The sequence below is a fragment of the Sinohyriopsis cumingii genome, chromosome 14, assembly GCF_028554795.1.
Source record: "Sinohyriopsis cumingii isolate HCF-2022 chromosome 14, ASM2855479v2, whole genome shotgun sequence".
Lineage (NCBI taxonomy): Eukaryota > Metazoa > Mollusca > Bivalvia > Unionida > Unionidae > Sinohyriopsis > Sinohyriopsis cumingii.
Genome location: NC_142974.1, coordinates 116,573,826 through 116,598,705, shown reverse-complemented (window position 1 = coordinate 116,598,705; position 24,880 = coordinate 116,573,826). Strand labels below are relative to the sequence as shown.

General features: G+C 36.7%; 1 protein-coding gene across 1 annotated transcript; it reads left to right on the top strand.

The window, feature by feature from the left end:
- The first annotated feature begins 8,486 nt into the window (after positions 1 to 8,486).
- Positions 8,487 to 15,330, top strand: LOC149784661 (uncharacterized). Its single transcript, XM_089932708.1, has one exon. It carries the CDS (start codon positions 8,982 to 8,984, stop codon positions 10,113 to 10,115), a length of 1,134 nt encoding a protein of 377 aa, XP_089788834.1. The 5' UTR covers positions 8,487 to 8,981; the 3' UTR covers positions 10,116 to 15,330.
- The last annotated feature ends 9,550 nt before the right edge of the window (positions 15,331 to 24,880 follow it).

Sequence of the window (24,880 nt, the reverse complement as noted above, 5' to 3'; positions counted from 1 at the left end):
ACCGACCCACGAGAAGATACTGGCAGGCTTTCCCACATACCCACGCTAGCCGAGCCTTGGACTCGAACCCACGCCGACAGAGGTGAGATGGTAGTGATCCGGAACGGTGAGCGCTTTAGAGCAGTCGATGGTCCTTGGAGAAGATTAACGTAGTGAAGGAACACAGTATTATTTGCACTCAGCTTCACTATTAAAAGATTGCAGAATTTGTAGTTGCTTTGAGAGGATAAACATTTGTATTTTTTCAGTCGCGTTAATCATTACTAGGTAATATCATGAAATATGACAATATTTGTTAATGTGAACCATATAAAAAAGAATGGACTTATTCAGTTATTTAAACCTGGCCAACGTTTTCTTTTTAGTTTTACTGACAATGTGAATTTTTGTTAATTCTGTTTAGTACATAGATGCTAATATACTGTGAAAACAATACAATTGCTGTAATTAAATGTGTTTGGTCAATTTTTGCCCGAATATGCCTTGCTCATGCATTTTTTTTTTAAAGTAGGAAAATGACTAGGCATAGAAAGGGAGAGGCAACTATGGCAATACTGTATATTCGATCATGCAAATTAATGGGTACGAAACGTCCACCACCTTGGGTACGAAACGACCAGCACCTCGGGTACGAAATGACTAGCACCTTGGGTACGAAACGACCACCACCGGCAGTACGAAACGACCAATTTCCAGTGGTTACGAAACGACTTGGGTACATAATGACCATGAGCCCCAAAGAGATATGGTATCGTGGGTTTTAACGTTTACTCATCATAAAAATAATAATAGATTATATAGAGGAATGTGGTCTGAAAGGTGCTATGGTACTTTTTGACCAGGAAAAAGCATTTAATAGATTGGAACACAACTATATACAAAAAGTATTGGAAAAGTTTGGTTTTGGAAACAAATTCCAAAAATGGACCAAAATACTGTACAACAAAATAATTGCAAGCGTACAGGTAGGTATACGGAGCTAACACGGAAAAATTTGAAATTAAAAGATCAGTAAGGCAAGGCTGCCTACTATCTATGCTATTATACGTACTAGCAATTGAAATTCTAAGTATAAGAATAAGACTAAATAGGAAGATTGAAGGTATTAAAGTTCCAAATATAAAAGACGAAATAAAAAATGCTACAGCATGCAGACGATTGTACGAACTTTATTAAAGACCAAAATTCCTTTAAACACCTAGAGAAGGAATTTGAAAAATTTGGTAAGGCCTCTGGGTCAAAAATAAATCATGAAAAAAATGAAATACTGAAAATAGGGAACTGGAGAGGAAATCACTCAGGATTACCACCGCACCTAATTAAAGAAAGAGTGAAAGCATTGGGCATTTATTTTGGGATAAGAGAAGAACAAGAAAACTATAAAAATATGAAACAGAAAAATAGAAACGAATGTGAACACCTGGACACTTACGCCATTGTGTCTAATGGAACGGGCCCAAGTGACCAAAACGTACATGTACGCGAATATAAATTTTATTACCAAGTCTATTGACATAGAAAATAAAAATTCAGAAAAACTAGATAAGGAGATTATTAATTACATATGGGATTTTAAGACCCACTACGTAAAGAGGAAAACTTTATATAGAGCACACGGGGGGGGGGGGACTAGCACTCCCCAACCCCATTTGGATAAAGACTGCAACCATTATAAATAGATTTAAAAAGATTAAAGCAATACCAACATCACCATGGGAGGGAATATACCTCTACTGGTTTGGGTTGACAATGAGAAACGGGGGGGGGGGGGGCATTTATAAAAATAATAAACTTGTAAAAAAAAACTAGAAATACCAAGAAAATTTAGACATATCAAAGAAATACTAACTAAATATAGTGATATAAAAAGTTTATGGGACCAGGAGGAAAACTAACATATAGATACATTAGAGAGGAAATAGCAAAAAACAAACAACAACTAAAAGTAGAGCAGAACAGGAGAACATAGAGATTAACTGGAAAAGAGCATGGGGGCACTGGACCAAATTACGCTCCCTAAAAATACAAAGACTCTGCTTCAAATACATGCACAATGCATGGTTGACAGGAGAGGTAGCAGTGAGACGTCACATGGTCAGAGTATCGCCAAAATGTCCACTATGTAAGAAAGGCCCTTATAGTAAACTACACACAATGATGCAGTGCGAGAGCAGGAAAGCATGTAGATTGAAAGCAATAGAAGAAATAAGGGGAGATATCCAAAGGCAAATATATTATACATGGATGGAGACTTAAAAAAAAAACTTTATACAAAATTACAGAGTACATAGTAGACATCATGGTGGCCTGTGGGCAAATAATTATGATAAAGAGGTAAAGAGACGTATAAGGTGGAAAAAAGGGTGAATTTTTTTTTCTTTATAATTTAAAAAAAAGGAAACCTGTTTTAGAGTTCTCTCTCTATATATAATTTAAATAAATACAGTTCTTACCTAACTTAGAAAAGTTATAAACAAAATATACAAAGATACAGGGAACCTACATGGGGAAAGTAAAGACGATGACATCATGGGGCTAAGTCACATGGCGCTACGCGAAGCGGACAGGCCCATGAAAGAGTTTTGAAAAATACCCCATGTAGAACATAAGCAGACCAAACACAGACATAGAATACAAACAGGGGCTAAGTCATAGTTTAATATTTTGCTAACTTTTTATCTATCTTAAAACCACACAGCTCCCGTACTGTATGGTTTGACCAACCCACATGTGGAAAATAAACAATTTTGGAATCTTTCTAATTCAATATTTAGATAAATTAATAAAAGGAGTCCTAACTAGACTCAGGAGAAACACAATGAAAATAAAGAAGTGTGGACCTTGAATCGAGCGTAACCTACCTATTGATACTCCCAGAACTACCACGAGGAACGACACATATTAGCACTCGATTAAAACAATTTTTTTTTTTGTTTTATTTTATTTTTTAAAATAAAAAATTGAATAAAATATAGTACATCGACAAAATTCAAAAACCAAAAACTATTTAATCGAATATAACATAATAGAATACATCGGATCCTAAATCCAAATTAGTAGAAAAGAAATACAACTGGGAAAAAGAACACTGGATCTAAAATTGCTGTCTTAAACATATATATAAAAATAGCATACACACAATATAGCACCACTACATATAGCATACACTGAGACCTAGGCGACCTCTAGCAAAGGTCACACAAAAATACAAGGGAAGGAACTTCAAGCAAGGTGAAATAAGCCAGGCTCGGACGAACAACCCTTTAGATAACACTAAGGAAACATAAATACCCCATCACAAATTCTAAGACTAAATATTTTATATAAAATTCTATTTTAAATAAAACATACTACATATCTGAGGGGGAAACACAAAAACACAAAATATTTTTTTAGTTTTTTGGAAAGGGGGCATCTGTCTGGTGCCCCCCCCCCCACTAATACTACAGCAGCAGCAGCAGCAACATTACCATCACTACCACCATCCTAAAAAAATAACAATAAGAACAACCAACCAATAATAATAATAATAATAATAATAATAAATGAGTTATAAAAATGGTTTTATTTTTATGTCGTAAAATGGGCATACGTTACAACAGACTTTAATGGACGTCCAAGGATGATGATTCATTGTGTTATTCCTAAACAGTTAGCCATGGGTTCCCGTCGTATAAAAAATAAAACCACAACAAGAAAATAGTCAATTAAACAATTAATGGGATTAAATTTTAATTTATTCTTTGATACTGTTGCACTTAAATTTATATGTCTAAACTGTTTCACTTATTTTGTTTACCTTAGAATTGATTAAGTTTTATTTCCTATTTTTCAAATTGTCATTTTTCGAGATGCAAATTATGGTTCTGTCGACATTGACAAATTTTAAGATAAAAGTACCAGAGAAATAGTGTGGCGTGCATTCCGTTTCATTTTTGTTACTTATTGTCAATAACTTTCAGAATGATAAACAATTATTATCGTGCTTGAAAAAATAAAACTTTCCTTTTTGATTTGCATATTACTAGGCATTTCTATATCGTGATGTTGTGCGATTTGTTTTAATTGTTGCAGATGATTATGTAAGAGGGAATCTTTTTATAATTAGAATGCCCATCTATAACTTCTTGTAATTTTTCCCTCTACCAAGATTAGAAAGTGCAATCGCTTCAGCTTCATTTTATTTCTGTGCCAGTTTCCTAAAATGCACTCGTTTAAAATATCGTTAGGTGTTTGTGCATTCACAGGTGTTTGTGCAGTAGCAAGTATTAATGTAATCGTGTGTGTTGGTGCCAGCCTTTTTCTGCACCCGCGATAATATTCACGAACAGATCCACATGACCTGCAAAATTGATTATGTGATTTGACTCTGATGCCAAATTCAAGACAATCGAGCAGCGGGGCCAATGTCTAACACCAGCATGCGTATATATATATATATATATATATATATATATATATATATATATATATATATATATATATATATATATATATATATATATATATTTGAAAGGTAAGGATTGAAACCGGAAGTCACAGGGGTTAAGCGCATGTAAGCCACACACAACACAAGGATGCAAAGAGAGGACCGAGGAAATATCAGAGATTGTTATCAGACGTTTCTGGAATTTTTATCATAAATAATATAATTGTGATAGCAATTTTAATAGAGACAGATACCTTACATGCTAAATACTTCAACAACCTTCACCTTCCAGAGCAAATGGCATTCTCAGCCTATGCTGTGATTAAAGAAACCAATTAGAAACGCCCCGATATTATTGCAAACATTACCATTACTTTAACAGCATTATGCACAGAACAGTATATATGAAATAGGATGTGTTCTGAATGAAGATATAAACAGTAATGGAAGACAGAAATGATAACAAATTGATTAATTGTGATGCTACAAAAGTGTCGACCATAACAGTTAAGTTATCTTCAACCTACAAGATATTAAAATGTTGAATTATACAGCTACAAGTCTAGAATACAGAAAATCAAAAGCACAATCAGAACGTCTGAAAATACATCTTTTGCACTCTCAAAGACCATATTATTGTAGCTTCCCAGTTTTTATCCATGATTCTCTGTATAGGTCTGAGAGAGTTGTTTGGATTCATTTTATGCTTTTAACGCCAATTTTCAGCACATTATTTAACATATATCACGGTCATTATACCGGTGTAGGTAGGATTCGAGAAGACTCCGGTAAGAACCGTCAACCCACGGGAAGCCACTGCCAAGCAGACCAAGCCGAGATAGGAACCAACGCTGGTAGAGGTGGAATATGAGTGATCTTAAAGGTGAGAGTCTCATAAAATTCTGTCTCCTGAGGCCACCCTGAATGGCACCACCAGTTGGCAGGCTTAAATTTATTATTTTTTACTTCAGACCAAGGACACACATGAGTGGCTTGCCAATCAGATTGCTAAAAGTTGGAAAAGCTTTTCATACAGAATGGTTCTATGAAATTTAAATCAATAGATACGTGCAACAAAACTCATTCATAAAATAAATAATCGATCACATCTGTAATACAGAAGGAAGATAACTTACCTTTTTAGGTTATAAAGATAATCACTTATAGATGATATCATTCTAAAATGTATTGTCCACGTAGCTTTAAGAATTTCATCAAACCTGCGATAGAAATACTTATCAATGACATATCATGAGCAAAACTAAATTTGTTATGAAATTACAAATTTGGTATCAAATGTAACTCCGCATGACACTGACCCAGTTTGAGAATTAATTCATCTATGTATATATTAAATAACAAAGGTGGAAAGAATACATCCCTGCCTTATTCCATTGGTTACATTGATAGAGCTGGATACAAAACTTTCCCAACAAAAATAGTACAACTGTTTGTCATACCTATAAACTAAAGTATGAACTATGTAGACAGGTATTTAAATATCAAGCAATTTTTTTTAAGACTATCCAATGATTGACCCCACCAAATGCGTTAATAGAGTTTACAAAGCATGGAAATACAGGTCTGCTATGTTTGACAATTATAGTTGAAGGATTCATTAAAGACATATTGGCATAAGTCTCATAAGTCTGTTGAATACTGGTTTTTAAAACCACACTGATAGTCAGAGATTTCGACTTCACATTGTTGTAGTTTATTACATTCTAATATTTTGAAATAAATGTCGTAATTCTGTAATTAATTTTGTCCGTAAGGTTCCTAATTTTACTTTTCAGTAGCGGGATAATAGTAACTTTTGTGAAATCATACAAACAAAGTTTAGTACAAGCATACAAATTAAATAAAATCATCAAATGGACATTGTTGTTGTTGTTGTTGTAGTTGTATGGTTTAATGCCATTTTTCAGTACACGATAGGCCATACATGGCGGCCAGTATTAATGGTGGAGGAAGAACCCGGGAAAACCCCCAAAAGAACCACCGACCCACGAGAAGCTACTGGCAAGCTTTCTCACATATCCACATTAGAAGAATCCGAGACTCGAACCCACGCAGACAGAGGTGAGATGGCAGTGATCCGTAACGGAGAGCGCTTTAGACCACTCGGCCACTCGGTGTAGCTTCAACACGTTTTAGTCATATAGCTACGATTTCTGCAGTGTGGTAGTTTATAGTGATGTCTATCACCTGTGTATCATGCCTCAGACATGTAGCATCATGGCTCACCCAGTCACAATATTATAACTCCAGAATGACAAGTCCTAGCACTAACTCTTACTGCTAAGCGCCAGCGAGGAAGCTGTTGATACAATTTGTATAAGTCTTTGGTAAGACCCTGCTGGGGTTCGAAACCGGGACCTCCCGCTTCCGTGACGAACGTTCTAACCACAAAGTCGCCAGAGCGGTCTTGAGTGGAAGAGATATTAGTGTAGGAAAGCGTACCCTGCGACTGGGATGGAGAGATTGCTCTATAATAGATTTCGATCTGACCCCAAATGTATATTTGAATTTGTAAAGCGCTCACACTCTTTTACATATTAGTAGTATATGGGGTCATTTTAGCGCCAATGGGACATACACGTTATAAATGGGTATTTAAAAATTGGCGACAATGAGAATTTAACATTGGGAAGTTAATGGGCCACTTTAGCGACAATGGGACTTTAATATTTATAATGGGTATATCAAACTAGGCGTCAATGGGAATTTAACATGTGGAAATTTAACATGGAGTGAACGGGGAATTGAACATAGCGACAAGGGATTGGGACACCCTAGAGACAATGGGGACTTGAATGTTTAAAAAGGGTCCCGGATTTTTGTCGTCAAGGGGAATTTAGCATTGGGAATTTTAAAATGGGTGGGCCTATTTAACGTTTAGGGATTCGACCTGTATAGCGACCAAGGAAAATGGAACATAGCGACAAGGATTGGGGCTGTATAGGGTCAAAGGGGAATTGAACATAGGGGGATGTAGAGCGACAATGGAAATCCCAGTCAAATATGTCGTGATCAACTCTGGCGACAAGGGGAATTTAAGATGGGGAAATATTAGGTCTGTCTAGAGGCAAAAATATTGCGCCTGTCTAGCGACAAAATATATTGAGTCTGTTTAGCATCAAGGGGAATTGAACATTGGAATGTATAGCGATAATAAATTATGACTGTATAGGGACAATAGGAATAGAATATGTGGGATAACGTCACGATACTGTACATTGGCAACAATGTTGCAGGTGGCTGGCCCCAATCAGGCAAAACAGTGACAGCGGAAAAAAAAAATCTATAATGCCTGGCTGGGTGGGACATATAAATTTATAGACATAGAATCAACTACCAAACAATCCATAGTGATGAGAGTACTAATCTAAAATAAATTGTTTATACAAATCAAGACCCTCTTACTAACAAAATTCACTTTATTTACTATCGATACATAGTGGAGAATGAAATTTTGTATCTACAAAACACATAATTACCTACAATCAACTCCGCGAAAGAGTTAGTGATTATAGTCACACTAACGTGGAGTTTGTTAGTAGAGTGTGTAGTTTTGTACAAAAAAAATATTTTAGATTAGCACTCTGATCACTATGGATTTTTTGGTATCTCACCTCTGTCTGCGTGGGTTCGAGTCTCGGATTCGGCTAATGTGGGTATGTGAGAAAGCTTGCCAGTAGCTTCTCGTGGGTCCACCATCAATACTGACCGCCATGTATATCGTGTGCTGAAAAATGGCGTTAAACCCTACAACAACAACAACAAAACACATTCCCAACAAAACGCAGCGTTTGGGCCGAAATGACTCCGAGTACATTTACGTAAATCATTTAAGCGTCTGCGTGACTGATATCAATTGGTAAATTAAATGGGCTTTATCGTTGTGTGGATCACTTGCTGAATTGTATAGGCCTACCCGCAACTTTAATTCAATACATACTTTAACAAATAACTGAAGTATGAAAGATATGGTGTATTATCCATAGAATGCACTAAAATGGAAAAACAAATTAGGAGCCAGATTAGTTGTGAAATATGTGGGAATTTGTTTAGCCACATCTGTAGCTTGCCTACACAATTAGAGGTAACCAGTGGTGAAAAACCATACAAATGTGTATCGTGTGCTACAACGCCGGAAGTGAATTTGACAAGTCACGTAGAGATTAACACAGCTGAGAAAACACACACATGTGATTTCTGTGGTAAATTGTTTACTGAGAATTCAAATTTGGGAAAACACGCGCAGGCACAGAATGGTGACAGATTATTACAATGTAATACATGTAGCAAACTTTTTACTACGAACTCTGACAAATCATTCAAATGTGAAACATGTGGAAAATTGTTTGCTGGGAGCTCTGATTTGGTAAGACACACCAGGACACACACTGGTGACAAACCATACAAATGTGAAATATGTCTTAAATTGTTTGCAGAGAAGTCCAATTTAAAGAGGCACTTGAAAATTCATACCGATGACAAACCATTTAAATGTGAAACATGTGGAAAACTGTTTACTCGCAACACTAGTATGAAACTGCACATGAAGGGGCACACTGGCGAAAAACCATACAAATGTGAATTGTGTGGAAAATTGTTTGCAGAGAAGACCAGTTTAAACTACCATATGAAGATACACATGGGTGACAGACCATTTAGATGTGAAACATGTGGAAAATTATTTAGCCTGAACTCTATTTTGAAAAGGCACTTGAGGACACACACCGGTGAAAAACCATACAAATGTGAAATATGTTATAAATTGTTTGCTGGAAAATCTAGTCTAAAAGGGCACATGAAGATACACACTGGTGACAAACCCTTTAAATGTGAAATATGTGGGAAACCATTTACTCATAATGCTGGTATGACAAGGCACATGAAGCTGCATACTGGTGATAAACCATTCAGATGTGAAATGTGTGGAAAATTATTTGCGGACAATTCCAATTTAAAAAATCACATGCAGATACACAGTGGTGAAAAATCATTCAGGTGTGAAACATGTGGGAAATTATTTAGCCACCGATCTAATTTGTCAACACACTTGAGGATACATACCGGTGACAGACCTTACAAATGTGAAATCTGTGGGAAATTGTTCAGCCAGAGCTCTGTTTTGTCCACACACGTGATGATACACACTGGTGACAAACCATACAAATGTGAAACATGTGGGAAACAGTTTACTCTTAATGCTGGTATGATAAGGCACATGAAGATACATACTGGTGAAAAACCATACAAATGTGAAATGTGCGGAAAATTGTTTTCTGAGAAGTCCAGTTTGAAAAAGCACATGCAAGTGCACAGTGGTGACAAACTATACAAATGTGAAATATGTGGGAAATTGTTCAGCAAGAGCTCTCATTTGTCAGCACACATGAGAATACACACTGGTGACAAACCATACAAATGTGAAGTTTGTGGGAAACTATTTAGACAAAGCTCTGATTTATCAAAACACTCAAAGATACACACTGGAGAGAGACCATACAAATGTGAAATATGTGAAAAACTATTTATTCAGAAATCGACTATGATAACACACATGAAGATACATACTGGTGACAAACCATTTAAATGTGAAATATGTGGAAAATTCTTTAGTGAGAACATTTATTTAAAAACACACACAAGAAAACATCATGGTACCATGATATGAAATTCTTGGTGAAAATATTGCCAGACTGGTATACAGTATGCTTAAGGACACAGTACATACTGGTATAGAAAGATTACAAGTTTTAAATTGTGGAGCAGAGATCTTTTTAGGAGTTTAAATGTGGAATCACCCCAGATGCGGGAGGTTGCTGGTTCTAACCCTGGCCAAGCTATACTAATGACTTATAAAAACCATACTTTCAGCTGCCTCGCTTGGTGTTCAGTTTTAAGAGGTTAGTGTTAGGACTGGTCGTCCTGTTAGCAAAATGTAACTAGGTGGGACATCATCTACATTTCTGTGGCATGAAAATCAAATCAAACACAAAAGGCACATCAGCATAATTATGATCTGTGATCTTTTCCATGTTATTGTTCTAAATGAAAACAACATACCCAGCAGCTAAATGTGTTCTTTCCAATATTCAGTTACAGTAACGGAGAGAGGAATGAATGTAAGAAAGTGACTATTTCTTATATTTTGCTTAGCATGTGAAATTACGCTCTTTTTCGCTGATGTGATGTGATGCATGTAGGGATGAATTGGTTCTATTATAAACGGATCATGTATCAGTCTTGAAACTTTGCATATATTCCAAATATGTCATCTATAAATATATTAATGTTTTTTTGTTGTTGTTGTTGTTGTGGGGTTTAATGCCATTTTTCAGCACACGATAGGCTATGCATGGCGGCCAGTATTAATGGTGGAGGAAGAACCCAGGAAAACCCCGGGAAGAACCACTGACCCATGAGAAGCTACTGGCAAGCTTTCTCACATACCCACATTAGCCGAATCCTAGACTCAAAGCCCACGCAGACAGAGGTGAGATGGCAGTGACCCGTAACGGAGAGCGCTTTAGACCACTCGGCCACTCTGGGCCCCGGTTTTTTGTATTAAGCATTTTGTTACCCTTTTTCTGTTTCTGATGTGCAGTTCAGTTAAAAAGTACATAGGGGTACATTATGTTCATTATGGTGCTGAAAAAAGCAGCAGTTGTTTATATATATACTATAAGCTACGCACATTTCCAAAATTAAAGATAAATATATAGCTACATTTTGTCAGGAAGCATAATTGTATGCGTGTATTTATAAAAACAGGAATACAAAAAGAGTTGTCACTAATGACGACAGCCACCCTTAAATTGATCCACATGTTACACACAAAACTATTTGAAAAGGAAACAAAAGACATATATGTGACTATTATTGGGGTCAACACATAAAAGACACACACACACACACATGTGTGTGTATATATATATATATATATATATATATATATATATATATATATACCTTTATCCAGAAGAGATTTTCAAACAATGCAAAGCATAGGCAATAAAATGTATACAGTTATTACTATACACACTCAAGTGTTAACTTGATTTTGTCCAAAAATGACATTTTGAGGGATGTGCAAATCAAAATAACTTTATTGTCCTTCTATATATTATGAATTACTACATGCTACTAAGCATCGATCGGCTTTGTCTGAAAAGAATATGGTGACAACCAGGCACGATGACCTCGCTGTATAATTTTAGCACAAGGTTGATTTCAGTAGAAACATTGTTAGTGTTTTGATCAGATCAATAGGTACCGATTACTACATGAATGATATTTGTTTTGTAGTAACAGCTGGAATAAAAAGAGGAACTCACAAAGAAAACATACATTGTGGGTACTAAAGGCTTGGCTGTTGGAAAACTTTCATGCAATCAAAATTAAAAGTATGCACATTTGTATGCAGATTTCAGTATCCATGAAATTGCTCGGGAGAGGGGATGATGCAATATTGTGTTGGCATTTGTAAGATGGGATGGACAAAATTTGAATTTAATATCAGAGCTTCATGCTTTCTGAACTGATCGAGTTATTCAGTCAATCAGAATGTATTTATTATCAAAACTTTAATATTATGTATACTTATGTTTATTGTGGTTGTCATTTGTCAGTAAATTGTTAATTCCTTTCTATGATTTTTGTTTATATATTTATATTATTTGTTGGTAAGAATGTTTACTTGAGTTTGAATTCAGGACATGGGTATTCTCCTTTGGAGTTCCAGGTCTACCAGCTGTTTGCCACATTCCTTACTCAAGATTTAGTAAAGAACCTGATATTGCCCACAACATAGAATGTTCTAGAACTTAACTTTTTACTCTCATTCTGGTCCTCATCTTGTGGCTCAGCATTCTATGTAAGGGAGGAGTAAACAAATTCTAAATTCCATATCTTAACATTAATAGTGGAATCATGTAGTATTTAGTTGAGTCGATTTCATTTTTTTATTGAAAACACACTTTGTAATTACAAAGTGTTATTTGACTCATTGGGAAAATTATTGTGAATTTATTCAAGGATATTTTGGATTATATAATTGTGATGCATCAAGACTGTTAGTACATCAGTGCTATTTCAGACTACTGGTACATCAGTACATTCAATACTGGAATTCAATTGGAACACCACTGGAATCCATTCAGAATAATCTATATGTTTGGACTTTGAATGAACTTTTAGGACTTTTGGGATTTAATTCACAATATTCTAAATTCTTTTAAATTTTCATGTTTTTTTCTGGGGAAATAAACAATTTTTTAATTTTACAATACTTGTTGGTTTTCACTCTTTTCTGTTGCTTAGTTTAGAACCATAAAGTCATAATGGTCCTAAATGCTGGCACTTGTTATATCATCTTTATCTTTATTGCAGTACCCACTAGTCATTCATTTATGCTTCAACTTGACTTGCGTATTGGTGCAAAATAAAGTTTTGAATGTTGAAATATGTGATCTGTGTATGTGAACTACCCCTGTGAGTTAATTTTGAGTTGTTTTGTTCATTGTTCATTTGCTAATTGTTCCTTTAATTAACATTTTCAGAAATTTAGGTAAAAGCTTGTTAAAAGTTAAACATAACATTAAAACAATCATATTTGTTGCAGATTTAATCTTCAAATAGAAAATACTGCAGCTTAACATAGCACAATTTCAGTAGACTTCAGGGTCATTCGTTTAAGTATATCTATGTTTTGTGTTTTCAATTTTGTCCATGATTAAAGATTTTAGTAGCATGTACTGAGCTAAAAGATTTGGCCCCGTACTGTATATTCTATTTTTCGATAGAGGTTGTTTTCCAGGTTTAATGATGACCAAAGAATGTTCTAGAAATTGAAATTCTATACAGTTTGGAGCAATTTTGTGGTTAGATAGTTGAAGAGTTGAAACAAGAATTGTGATGTATGCTGTGATTGGATGGTTAAACAACAAAACATTTGTGTGTTTCCTGTTAGCCGACAGACCCTGTTTCTCATTGCTGACCCTAGCACTTTTTTCCACCATGAGAGAAAGTGACATTAAATCTATATAATGTTTTTAAATAAAATCACCAGCCTACCCTAATTTAAAACCATATTTGTTTTCTTAATGTAATGACACAGATGTGGTGTAGCAAAATAGTCATGTGTATGTATATGAAAGAAGAATTGTACTCAGAATTCCAGTTCTTATTCTGTATTATTTTGTTTTAATATCTGTCTTATCATTGTATTCAGATATAAATTAACAGGATTTGTTTATTTTTTATTGCTGGAAGTGCAAGATAGTCATTCATATTGGCTAATAGCTGTTTTGGAGTTTCAGTGAATTCATTTGGGGACATTCAGTATAAATTCATTGTAAATCATCAAGACTGTGAGCACAGCAGCATATTTTAGAATGTTGATACGTGATCACATTCAAGACCTTGGATTCATTCAGAAATCAACTAAAATTAATTCGGAATTCTTTATGCTTTGGACTTGTTTTATAATCTTTAGGACTAGTTTAAAGTTTCATTTATAATACTTATTACTGTATGTTTCTTTTAATGTTTCGCTTTGTATTCTGGGGAATTAAACTATTTGTTGAGTTTAGAATAACGTGTTGGTTTTGTTCTTTTTTTTTTACTTTAACACCATTGAGTTGTAACACTGGCCACACAAGAAGTGGAATTTTCTACCCAGTAAGTGGTAAACAAATTTTTCATTGTATATGCTACGAATATATGCACCAAGGAGAAATGAATTGTTGATAGTATATGCCCAAAATAGACCCCTCATTTTTTTGTGAGTTTTTGAACAGGAAATTAATATATGCGCAATAGCATAGGTACTAGGAGTATTCAGTGGCGTCGCTAGGGGGGTGCGGGGGGTGCAGACCGCACCGGGTGACACCATCTCAGAAGTGTGACACCAAAATGACTGTCTATAAAAATGTTGAACCTTTGTGCAGAAAAGGGGGTCCATTGGGGTGACACCATGAGTTACCGCACTGGGTGACACCAACCCTAGTGACGTCACTGGGGGTATTGCATCGATGCTAGGTGTATGACAAAGGTACTGGGTGTATTAAATCGGTACTAGGCGTATATCATCGGTACTAGGTGTTTTGTATCGGTAATAGGTGTTTAGCATCGGTACTAGGTGTATAGTGTCAGTACTATGTGTATAGCTATGCTACTGGGTGTATCACATCGGTACTAGGTCTATTGAATTGTTACTAGGTGCATAGCATCTGTACGAGGTATATAACATCGGTACTAAGTGTAAAGCATAAGCACTCGGTGTTTTGCATCGGTACTAGGCGTATTACATTGGTAGGTACTAGGTGTATTACGTTAGCAAGAGGTGTATAGCATCGGTACTAAGTGTATTGCATCAGTACTAGGTGTATTGCATCAGTACTAGGTGTATTGCGTCAGTACTAGGTGTATTGCATCAGTACTAGGTGTATAGCATCGGTACTAGGTGCATTGTATCGGGACTAGGTGTACTGCATCGGTACCAGGTGTATTACATCGGTACTAGGTGTATTGCATTGTTGAAAATTAGGAAGTATTTCACCCTGCAAGAGACCAGAAATATGGCTTCGATTTTTACCACTTTAAACTGTTTATTTGTATTTGCCTCATTCTCAGTGGGGTGATCAGGAACATGGCAACAATTTGCATCATTTTAACCTCTTTGACTGTTTGTATTTGCTTCATACTCTGCGGTGTGACCAGGAACATGGCTACACTTTTACAACATATAAGTTCTTTAATTATTTGTATTTGCCATACCAGATTGTAAGCAGTCATTTATACTTTAACACAAGAGTTGTTAAAACATGTTTCTGAAGTGATTATTATCGTATTCATTAAATGTGCTCCGTATAATTTTCTTTCATTTGTTCTAAGCACCTTAAATAAAAATGTCAATAAAGTCTTTAAATAAATCCTGTTTGTGTTAACTGGTCATTGCTGCAAAGTTATACAGTCTTATTAAAGTGTTCTTTTTGATAATGTATTAATATGCTTTTGATATACTCTGGACAAAAACTGAGTTATATCAATTTGACGCTGAAAATTGCAGTTTTTCTTCTATCTATTAAGATTCAAAGTTGTAATTCTGCTCTGATTCTCAGTGAATTAAGCCATTCGGGTTTCTAATACAAGTGATACCAGGCGTTGCTTGCGAAGTAGCGAGATTTTTGTTGCTTTAAGAGTGATATCATGGCTAATGTATGGTTTCCCTTATTCAAATTTGTCTTCTTGTGGAGTGGGGCCCCAGTTGACCAAATGGTCAACGGTGCTTGCCTTATCATATCGGTTACATGGGCATGTGAGAAAGGTTGCCAGTAGTTTCGTTTAGGTAGATATACCATCTTTTAGTCCGAGTTTCCTCTGACCCTTGCCGCCCCATTTTCAATATTTGGACATTTATGCTGGGGTGTTGGATCACAGTCCACTGCATGTCGAAAAGATGGAATTCACCGACACCATTTGATGTCAGCAAAGGGTAGCCGCTTACTAGCCTAACAACCTCTCGTCGAGATATATCTGTATGAAATCGATAGGAATATGATTTATTTCTCAGAAATTGCGAGTATAACATTCGCTATATCCTTAATCCGCTGACGGACTAGCCAAAACTAGCCTGCAACCGCATGGACAATAATAAATGAAAACAAGCCCATGCTTCATTGAGAGATTTTGGGGCCATCGCGCACTTTTTATGCTGCCTTATAAACGCTTTATAAGCAAGTAAACAGCCACACAGAACGGAGTTCATTTTTTTGTTTCTACAATTCTGGAGAAGGTGTATAAAAGTCGAAGCGCTTGGGTTCAGGATTTATTATAGTTTTATCTTCGGTAGCTCCACTACCACCTTGTGAGGGACACAATCCTCGTCGGCACCATTATTAATTGTAGCTGAAAACATTAAATTAGAACTGCTGAAGGCAAGGGTGTTAACCATAGCGGCTACAACCACTGAGGTAAGCGTTGTTATTTTGCGGTCCTTATTATATTAGCGGAGATTCCCCCCCCCCTCCCCCCAGCTAAGCCAGCATTTTCCTTTGCCACAAGGCAAAGGGTCGTTACAGTGACGGCTGTGCCAGCACCCTCTAAGTCCATTCGGCTCATCTCGAAAGACCTCATTCTTGGAAGGCGTTTGACCAGCATAGTGTAGCTAGTTTCTAGTTCGGCTACGGAAAGTCCTTGTTGGTCAGGTTACCTGGGTCCTTGGTGTGTGGTGGGGTTAGTTTTATTGTTCCATTGAAAAAGGAGTCTAATTCGCTTGATTATCGTTGCTGTGGAACCTTGGATAGACCCTCTAAAAGACGTGTTTTACCTAGTTACGACCGCATATCAGTGACGAATATACTAAGGCACAGAATAAGGATAAAAAGTGGCACGACCAGCTCACTCAAACCATTCGTTACGACTTATTGTTCCAATAAAAAGGGTACAAGTTTTTATCGGCGCTGTGGATCATGGGTAATGCGTGTTTTTTCCCCTACTAGGCACATATAAGGGTAGAAATCACTATCAGCTCGCTGAAAACACCCGCATCGACTTCATTTGCTACATGGACTGCCCCCGATGTTGGTGTTGAGGGGTAACCCTTGTAGAGGTCGCGCTAGCCTCTGATTCTTCAGCGTCCTCGCTCTGCCTGGGTACCATCTTGCCAAATAAAGATTTTGAGCTGAGTTTTAATGTAGATGAGTTTGCTTTGTCTTTGAACATTATTGGGATTTTGACCAGGTAGTTCAGTAGATACTTGAACGGGTACTTGCTTTCCCCTCTGCAAGCTCAAGAGCATGGCCTGCTGATGTCCTGATAGGTTCTCCATCGAAATTCGCCGTTGAATCATTGGAGTATCTTTATTCTATACAAATATTTTGCTACTAATCATACATAAACATGGCATCTTAGCTATCATCTATTCTCCGTCATCCGTGATGCCGAGAAAACTCCGATTGGTTTGACGCTATGTGCACATCCATGTCACCATAATTGTGGTTCGCGTCAGTATTCGCAAAATATCTGTGTCTCAAAATGGCAACCTTTTAAAATTCTTAGACAATGGCTTTCCATTTAGTAATGCCACACCTGAGATGAATTTTTTTCGTGTATATTTCAGTCTTTGGAGATACGATTCCGCGATGATAACTTCGTCTTTAACCTCGCTTCGTTGTTAGGCAATTATACAAGCTACGGGGGTCAAAACATTTGGGTTTCTGGCTTTCAAAATATTGATTTGGCATAGAGAGGTGTGGAAAGGGGTTGGGTGAACACTCCTTCGTGCAGTCAAGCGCCTCGTCGGCTGGTTCTGGCCGGAGTAAGGGTTAAAAATATTTCAACCCGTAGTCTCCGAGCGCGGACAAAAGATGTTTCGGACTTGTTGAAAATCGAGAGAAGAAACAAAAAATTAAAAAATCGTTTGGTCCATTTGGTGCCGCGGGGTAAAATGTTTCCAAGATCTATACTTGAATAAACTATTGTTTCATTAAATCTCTTTCCACACCAAGAAGTTAGTAAAGGGGATTTCAAAATTGGAAAATGGGCATCTAAAGGGAAAACTATTTATTAAAAGAAAACCAAAATAACAACATTTCCCATCATTGTAATGCTAAAATGAATTTTTTTGGTAATTTTCCTAGAAGTTGACCTTCTGTTTGTGTGTTATAGAAGGTGTTTTGCGTTCTATTTTGCATCACATTACAACGTAAGGAAGGTAAGCACGAATTTTCTTCGAAGTGGTTGTCTGGTGGTAAGCTTGCCATGAAGTATATGATATAATAGATCATTAACGACTAAATTATTTAGCGTTTAAAACGAAGCGATATATCCATTCGAATAGAGCACTTTTCTGAAGAGGTGATAGCGGGTACTTAAGTGCATCAAGATTGCTCATTTCAGGATACTTGTAGTCTTGTGACCAGTGATTCTCACGCTTCTCATAACTCGTGTTTTTTTTTTTTTTTTTTTTTTTTTTTTTTAAATAGAACATATAATGCTGTTTGGACCGTGGGCCATCCAAACATGTTCTCATTATCTTCACCCATTATAGTAAAATTGAAATAGGTCATATTGGCGTTCAACACCGATTATTTTAGCTCTGTTTTTACATGTTTCGAGACGTACATTCGGCAAAGGGAATTCTAAAGTACGTATACATATTTGGACGAGATGAACATAAAGATGTGAACCAGTACAATCCGGATTGAATGTCACGTCCTGCGATGCCACAATGAAAGCTGCGCTTGTTGATAAACAAATTCGTACATCACAAACGTGTGATGATTAGACTCGCCCTGCTCTTTCCTTGACCCATTTGAGTACTTGGACACCAGTATAAAAGTCCATAGCGATTGACAATTTTCGTCCGGAAGTTTCTTGATGATATTTATGTTGCAGAACATTGAGTAATCAGGATTAAATAGACTTTGGTTGAACAAAATTAATATTAAATCTGAAAGCAACAATTAATACTTTATTTTCGATGAGCAAATCCACATACATGACCTGTATGACTTTTGGTATAGTACACGAACATATTAACTGGATTCCGACAATGTAATTTTTAATTACAGATTGAAGTAAAGAATTGAGCACAAAAATACTGAAAAACCTCAACCCGTAAACAAAAAGGAAAGGAGAACCAGTCTATGTAAGGTGGTTCGGATGGACTTCATTGTGATGTACTCGTTATGTACGTCTTTCTCGTGCTGCTTTATAACTTCAATCCTGTGCTCCATGTTTGCCAATGAAATATTCCCTCCCTTTTCCTCTTACGTAAAAAAGTGTATAATTCTATACTTAGCCATTCTAGAAAAAAAAGATTGTAACAAATGATGTGATACTGAGTATGATGAAAAATACATTGACCGGAAAATGCCCCTGCTTGTAGCATGGTAGCGTCCTTTCCCAAGGGAGGTAACCCACCCTGGTGCATGTATAATGTTTTATCATCGATGTACGGGTAAGTGTCTATGTGACACATATCAATTATGGGCATTATCTAGACGATTATTCACATTCAAGACTGTTGAATAACGACATTCTTTGAGAAATAATATTCATATGAAAGATAGAGCCGATAGTATGTTGTTCTTAGAAATGCACTAAAATGGAAAAACACATTGATATTCGCAATCATGGCAACAAACACATCAGCTATGAAATATGCGGGAAATTTTTAAAAATCAGTTCGAATTTGTCGAAACCTGTACAGCTGTACACTGGTGAAAAGCCATTTAAATGTGGAGCGTGTGGAAAATTGTTTAGAGAAAGCCTTAGTGTGACCACACACGTCTGGATACACACTGATGGCAATCCATATAAATGTGAACCATTTAAAGCCAAGTCTAATTTGACAAATCGCATTGATAATGACAATAAACCATACAAATGTGAATTTTGTAGTAAATCTTTTAAAGTGAAATCCAACTTGGCAAGCCACGCGAAGATTCACACAGGTGACACATTATTATGTGATATATGCGGGAAACCTTTTACGGTCAACTTCAAGCTAACGACATCTCGTGAGTCACACTGGTGATAAGCCATTCAAATGTGGAATTTGTGGAAAATTGTTTGGCGAGATCTCTAAATTGACGCGCCCGAGTGATCTAAAGCGCTCACCTTTCCGGATCACTGCCATCTCACCTCTGTCTGCGTGTGTTCGAGTCCAAGGCTCGGCTAGCGTGGGTACGTGGGAAAGCCTGCCAGTAGCTTCTCGTGGATAGGTAGTTCTTCCCTGGGTTTTCCAAGGTTCTTCCTCCGCCAGTATAGCCTATCTTGTGCTGAAAAATGGCGTTAAACCCTATAACAACAACAACAACTACTACTACTACTACTTGACGCGCCACACTAGGACACATACTGCTGAAAAACCATGCAAACGTGAAATATGCGGAAAAGTGTTTACTGAGAACTCAAATTTGAAAAAGCGCATGCAGATACATACTGGTGACAAATTATTAAAGTGTGATACATGTGATACATGTGATACGTGTGGTAAACTTTTTTTTACTGTGAACTCTAAGCTGATGAGGCATGTCCAGATTTATACAGGCGACAAGCCATTTAAATGCGAAATATGTGGAAAATTGTTTGCAGAGAAATCAAATTTGAAAAAGCACATGCAGAAACATACTGGTGATATATTATTCAAACGTGAAGTATGTGGTAAACTTTTTGCTGTGAACTCCAATCTCATAAGGCATATGAAAATTCACACTGGTGACAAACCATTTCAATGTAAAATATGTGGAAAATTGTTTGTTGAGAGCGCAACCTTGATGAGGCACACTTGGGCACATACTAGTGAAAAACAATACGAATGTAAAATTTGTGATAAATTATTTACAGCTAAGTCTAATTTGAAAAAGCACATGAAGATACACTGTGGTGACGAATCTGTCAGGTGTGAAAAATGTGGGAAATTATTTAGCCAGAGATCTCATTAGCTAGCACAAATGAGGATACACTATGGTGACTGACCATTTAAATGTGAAATATGTGGAAAATTGTTTGATGAGAACTCTTCATTAACAAGACATGCTAGGATTAATACGGGTAATAGACCATACAAATGTGAAATATGCTGTAAATTCTTTACAGAGAACTCCAGTTTGAAAAAGCACATAAAAATACACACCGGTGAAAAACCATACAAATGTGAAATATGTGGAAAAGTCTTTAGTCGGACCTTTTATTTAAAAAGACACACAAGGGTACATGCTAGTTCCAAACCTTGAAATTTATGGGAAATTGTTTGGTCAAAGTGGCACACAAGAGTGCCGAAGGAAAACAGTGCATATTGCAGCAGAAACCATACAAATATGAAATATGGGGAGGTTTAATTTCTTACATTTAATTTACAATTCGTGACTAGTTGAAAGAAATATTTATTTTCTGATTCATTGCAAACTAAAGTATATCTAAGGTTCTTATGATATTTCAATTTCAATGTCATTTGACCCATGACCCCTTCACCTCAAGCGTCATTGAGTTTTGACAGACATTATAGTTCATTAGACCTACCTACCTACCTACCTCCTACCTACCTACCTAACTATTTCAATTTTCACTCTGACTGTCCCAGAAACTCAAAACTTATAGATTCCATTAATGTTTTCAACCTCAAACAGTCAGTTAACCAACCCACCCATAAACATGGTCACATTTTAGACTGGATTGTTCATAGACCTGATGATAACATTCTACGGTTCTCCCTGGTATCCCATGACCTTGCACCAGATCACCTCTGCATTATATGCCATCTTGACGTATCAGTCCCTAACCCTTGACCTTTATCTGCTACTAAGAGAAACCTCCGTATAGTACCAAAATAATGCACGACATCCAAGGTAACCTAACAACTTGCTTACCTCCTACCGCAGAACAACTCGATAACTGTCTGCGTCCATTGGTTGACAAACATGCTACCAAGTGCAGAGTATCAATTCAAAAGTGTTCTCCATGGTATAGCAGGGTTAGGGACCAGCTTCGCACTGCTAAAAGAGACCGCCGTAAAGCTGAGAGGCTCTGGCTTTCCACCAGTCTCACTATTCATAAGAAAATCTATTAAGTCGCTAAGAAGAATGTCACAAATATAGTCCATGCAGCGAAATCAGCCCACTACACTACTTAGATCATGGAAAGTTCCAGCTGCAGTGAGCTCTTCGAGATTACTAACAAGCTAATGTCAAGGAACAAATCAACACCACTTCCAACTACCTTCTCTCCAGTCGTCCTTCCGGATATGTTTGCAAATTTCTTCCGTGACAAAGTACAAACCATTAGAGATAAGTTTGACACCACAATTTCAATTGACTTGTCGTCACCATAGAGCTGGGATACAGAATTTGAGCGGCAACCATTAGCAACATTTGAACCTGTCTCTATGGATTTTGTACGTATAATCCTGATGAAGAGTCCATCAAAGTCATGTGAACTTGATCCAATTCCGACATCACTGCTGCTAGAGTGCTTGCATCCAGTATTGCCTTCACTAACTGATGTTATTACCACCTCTCTCTCATCCGGGGAATTCCCATCATTTTTCTAAACTGCCATTGTAAAACCTCTGCTTAAGAAACCAACACCAGACCTACCGCCCAGTTTCTAATCACCCATTCATATCAAAAATCTTAGAAAAGATTGTTCTATCCCAGCTTATATCTCATCTAAATTTAAACAGTCTTTTTAGCTATGTACAATCAGCATATCAGTCTTGCCACAGTACTGAAACTACTCTTCTAAAATTAGTTAATGACATTCTCCCTGCGCTGGATAGCGGAAAGATTACAGTCCTCACCCTCCTTGATTCGTCTGCAGCATTTGACACAATTGACCGTGATATATTACTTCACCGTCTCCAGCATGTATATGGCATCCATGATACAGCCTTACTGTGGTTCAACTCCTACTTGGTCAACATGACATAAATTTTATCTGCAAATGGAATACACTCCAGCCCAGTTGATTTATGTTGTGGTGTTCCACAGGGGTCTGTTCTTTGACACGTTCTCTTCATTATTTACACTCATTCGCGCTCAAGTGTCATATATCATCATCCAGTGTCTCACCAATTGTACGCTGATAACACCCAAATATACAAATCTAGCCACCCAACTGAAGCTGATGCTACCATCCAAGGTATAGAGAGGTGCATTTCTGATGTGAAATCATGGATGACATGTAACAAGCTGCAGATGAATGATGATACAACTGAGGCAATTCTGAACACAACACAAAGACTTTCTTATTCACATCCTTTATCTCAATAAAAATCAGCAAGGCCATTAAATTCACACAATCAGTGCGAAACCTAGGTGTTACTCTGGACAGTACTCTCAAATTGCACCAACATGTCATGAACATATGCAAGGCTGCATATCTTGAGCTGAGGCGCATCAGCTCAATCCGCAAATATCTTTCAGTTGATGCCACTAAAACACTTGTGTGTTCATTAGTACTTTCAAGACTGGACTATTGTAACTCAATTTTGTCTGGTTTATCTCAATATCTACTCCAGAAACTTCAAAAAGTTCAAAACACAGCTGCTCGGATCATACTTAGAATACTACGATCAGAGCACACCTCCCCGCTGCTCTGTACCCTATACTGGCTATCCATTCGATCCAGAATCAAACACAAAATTTGTAATCTGTGCTACTTTTCACTGTCGGACTCTAGTCCAACATTCCTTTCCGATCTCACCCATGTGTACACACCAGCAAGATGCTTACGCTTCTCTTCTGACAATCGTATACTCATTATTCCCACTATGAAAACAAAGTCATATGGACAGAGTTCTTTTGCATACCAAGGCCCAGCAACATGGAATGAATTGCCCACTGAACTTAGACACAAAGACACAGACATCACATTCAAGAGGGCTGTCAAAACTCACTTATTTCGACTGCAAGAAAAAACTTAAAGACCTATTAACGTTTCCTACCTGAAACATGAACATATTTGCCTTTCTGTAGAATTAAAGATTTGAACCTCTATATATGAAAACTCTTTAAAGGACGATGGTTTAAATGACAAATAAAATCACAACGTAAGCAACTTATTTATAAATTACTCGATGACTATTCAGTAAAGAGAATATATTTTTGCAAGATGTTTGCAATTAAAATATATCAACCACAACTACGTTATTAAGTGGTTAAAAAAGATATCGGTAAACTATTTCAATACCTTTTACACTTTCCTGTCTTTTGCCAAGGAAGGTTTAATTTCTGGTGCATGAAGTCAAAACATTTGCCTCCAATTAGCCGCTGAATATAAATATGTCATTTCGAGTAATCGTATTCAAGAGTATTAACATAAAGAATTAGTAACCAGCAAAACCCTTTCTATCTTGCTTCAATTGCCTAATCGGAACGTGCTGTTTCCGACTTAATCGTTTCAATGTTGCTTAGCAGGGTTATTATGTACCTTTCTTAACTGGTATTATTAATTGACGTTAGTCAGAACAAAGATCACAACTTACCTTTCGTACTATATATAATTCACGATTCCTGTTCAATGATATTTTACCTGTTTGGGTATATTTTACAAGTTTTACAATTTGAGCAATATGCCAGCGTCAGTAATTTAAATTACCATACCTATTCCAGATTTTTTTTGTTGGTATTACATTAATCCTTCAAATTCATTGAAATTCGTCACTCTGTTGTATATTTCCACTCTATTGTATGTTTCCACTTGTAATTTACGTATGTATTACATATTACCTTTATATTTCTTCACAGCAGTCTTATGGGACGGCCTGGGCTACGCGTGTTAACATTATTTGTTTCTAGGTCAATTCCCGTTTGTTGTGCATGCTTTACCTGTTCGCTGTCCATTCATGCCTCGTTTTGTTTTGTGCCTTTTAAATATATAGTTTTGTTAGTGGTGTTTGCACAACGCACACACGCGCTTGCACAAAAAGTT

Bases quoted from the DNA above. Each gene is read 5' to 3' on its own strand.
- LOC149784661 (XM_089932708.1), top strand. From the start codon at position 8,982: ATGAAACTGCACATGAAGGGGCACACTGGCGAAAAACCATACAAATGT.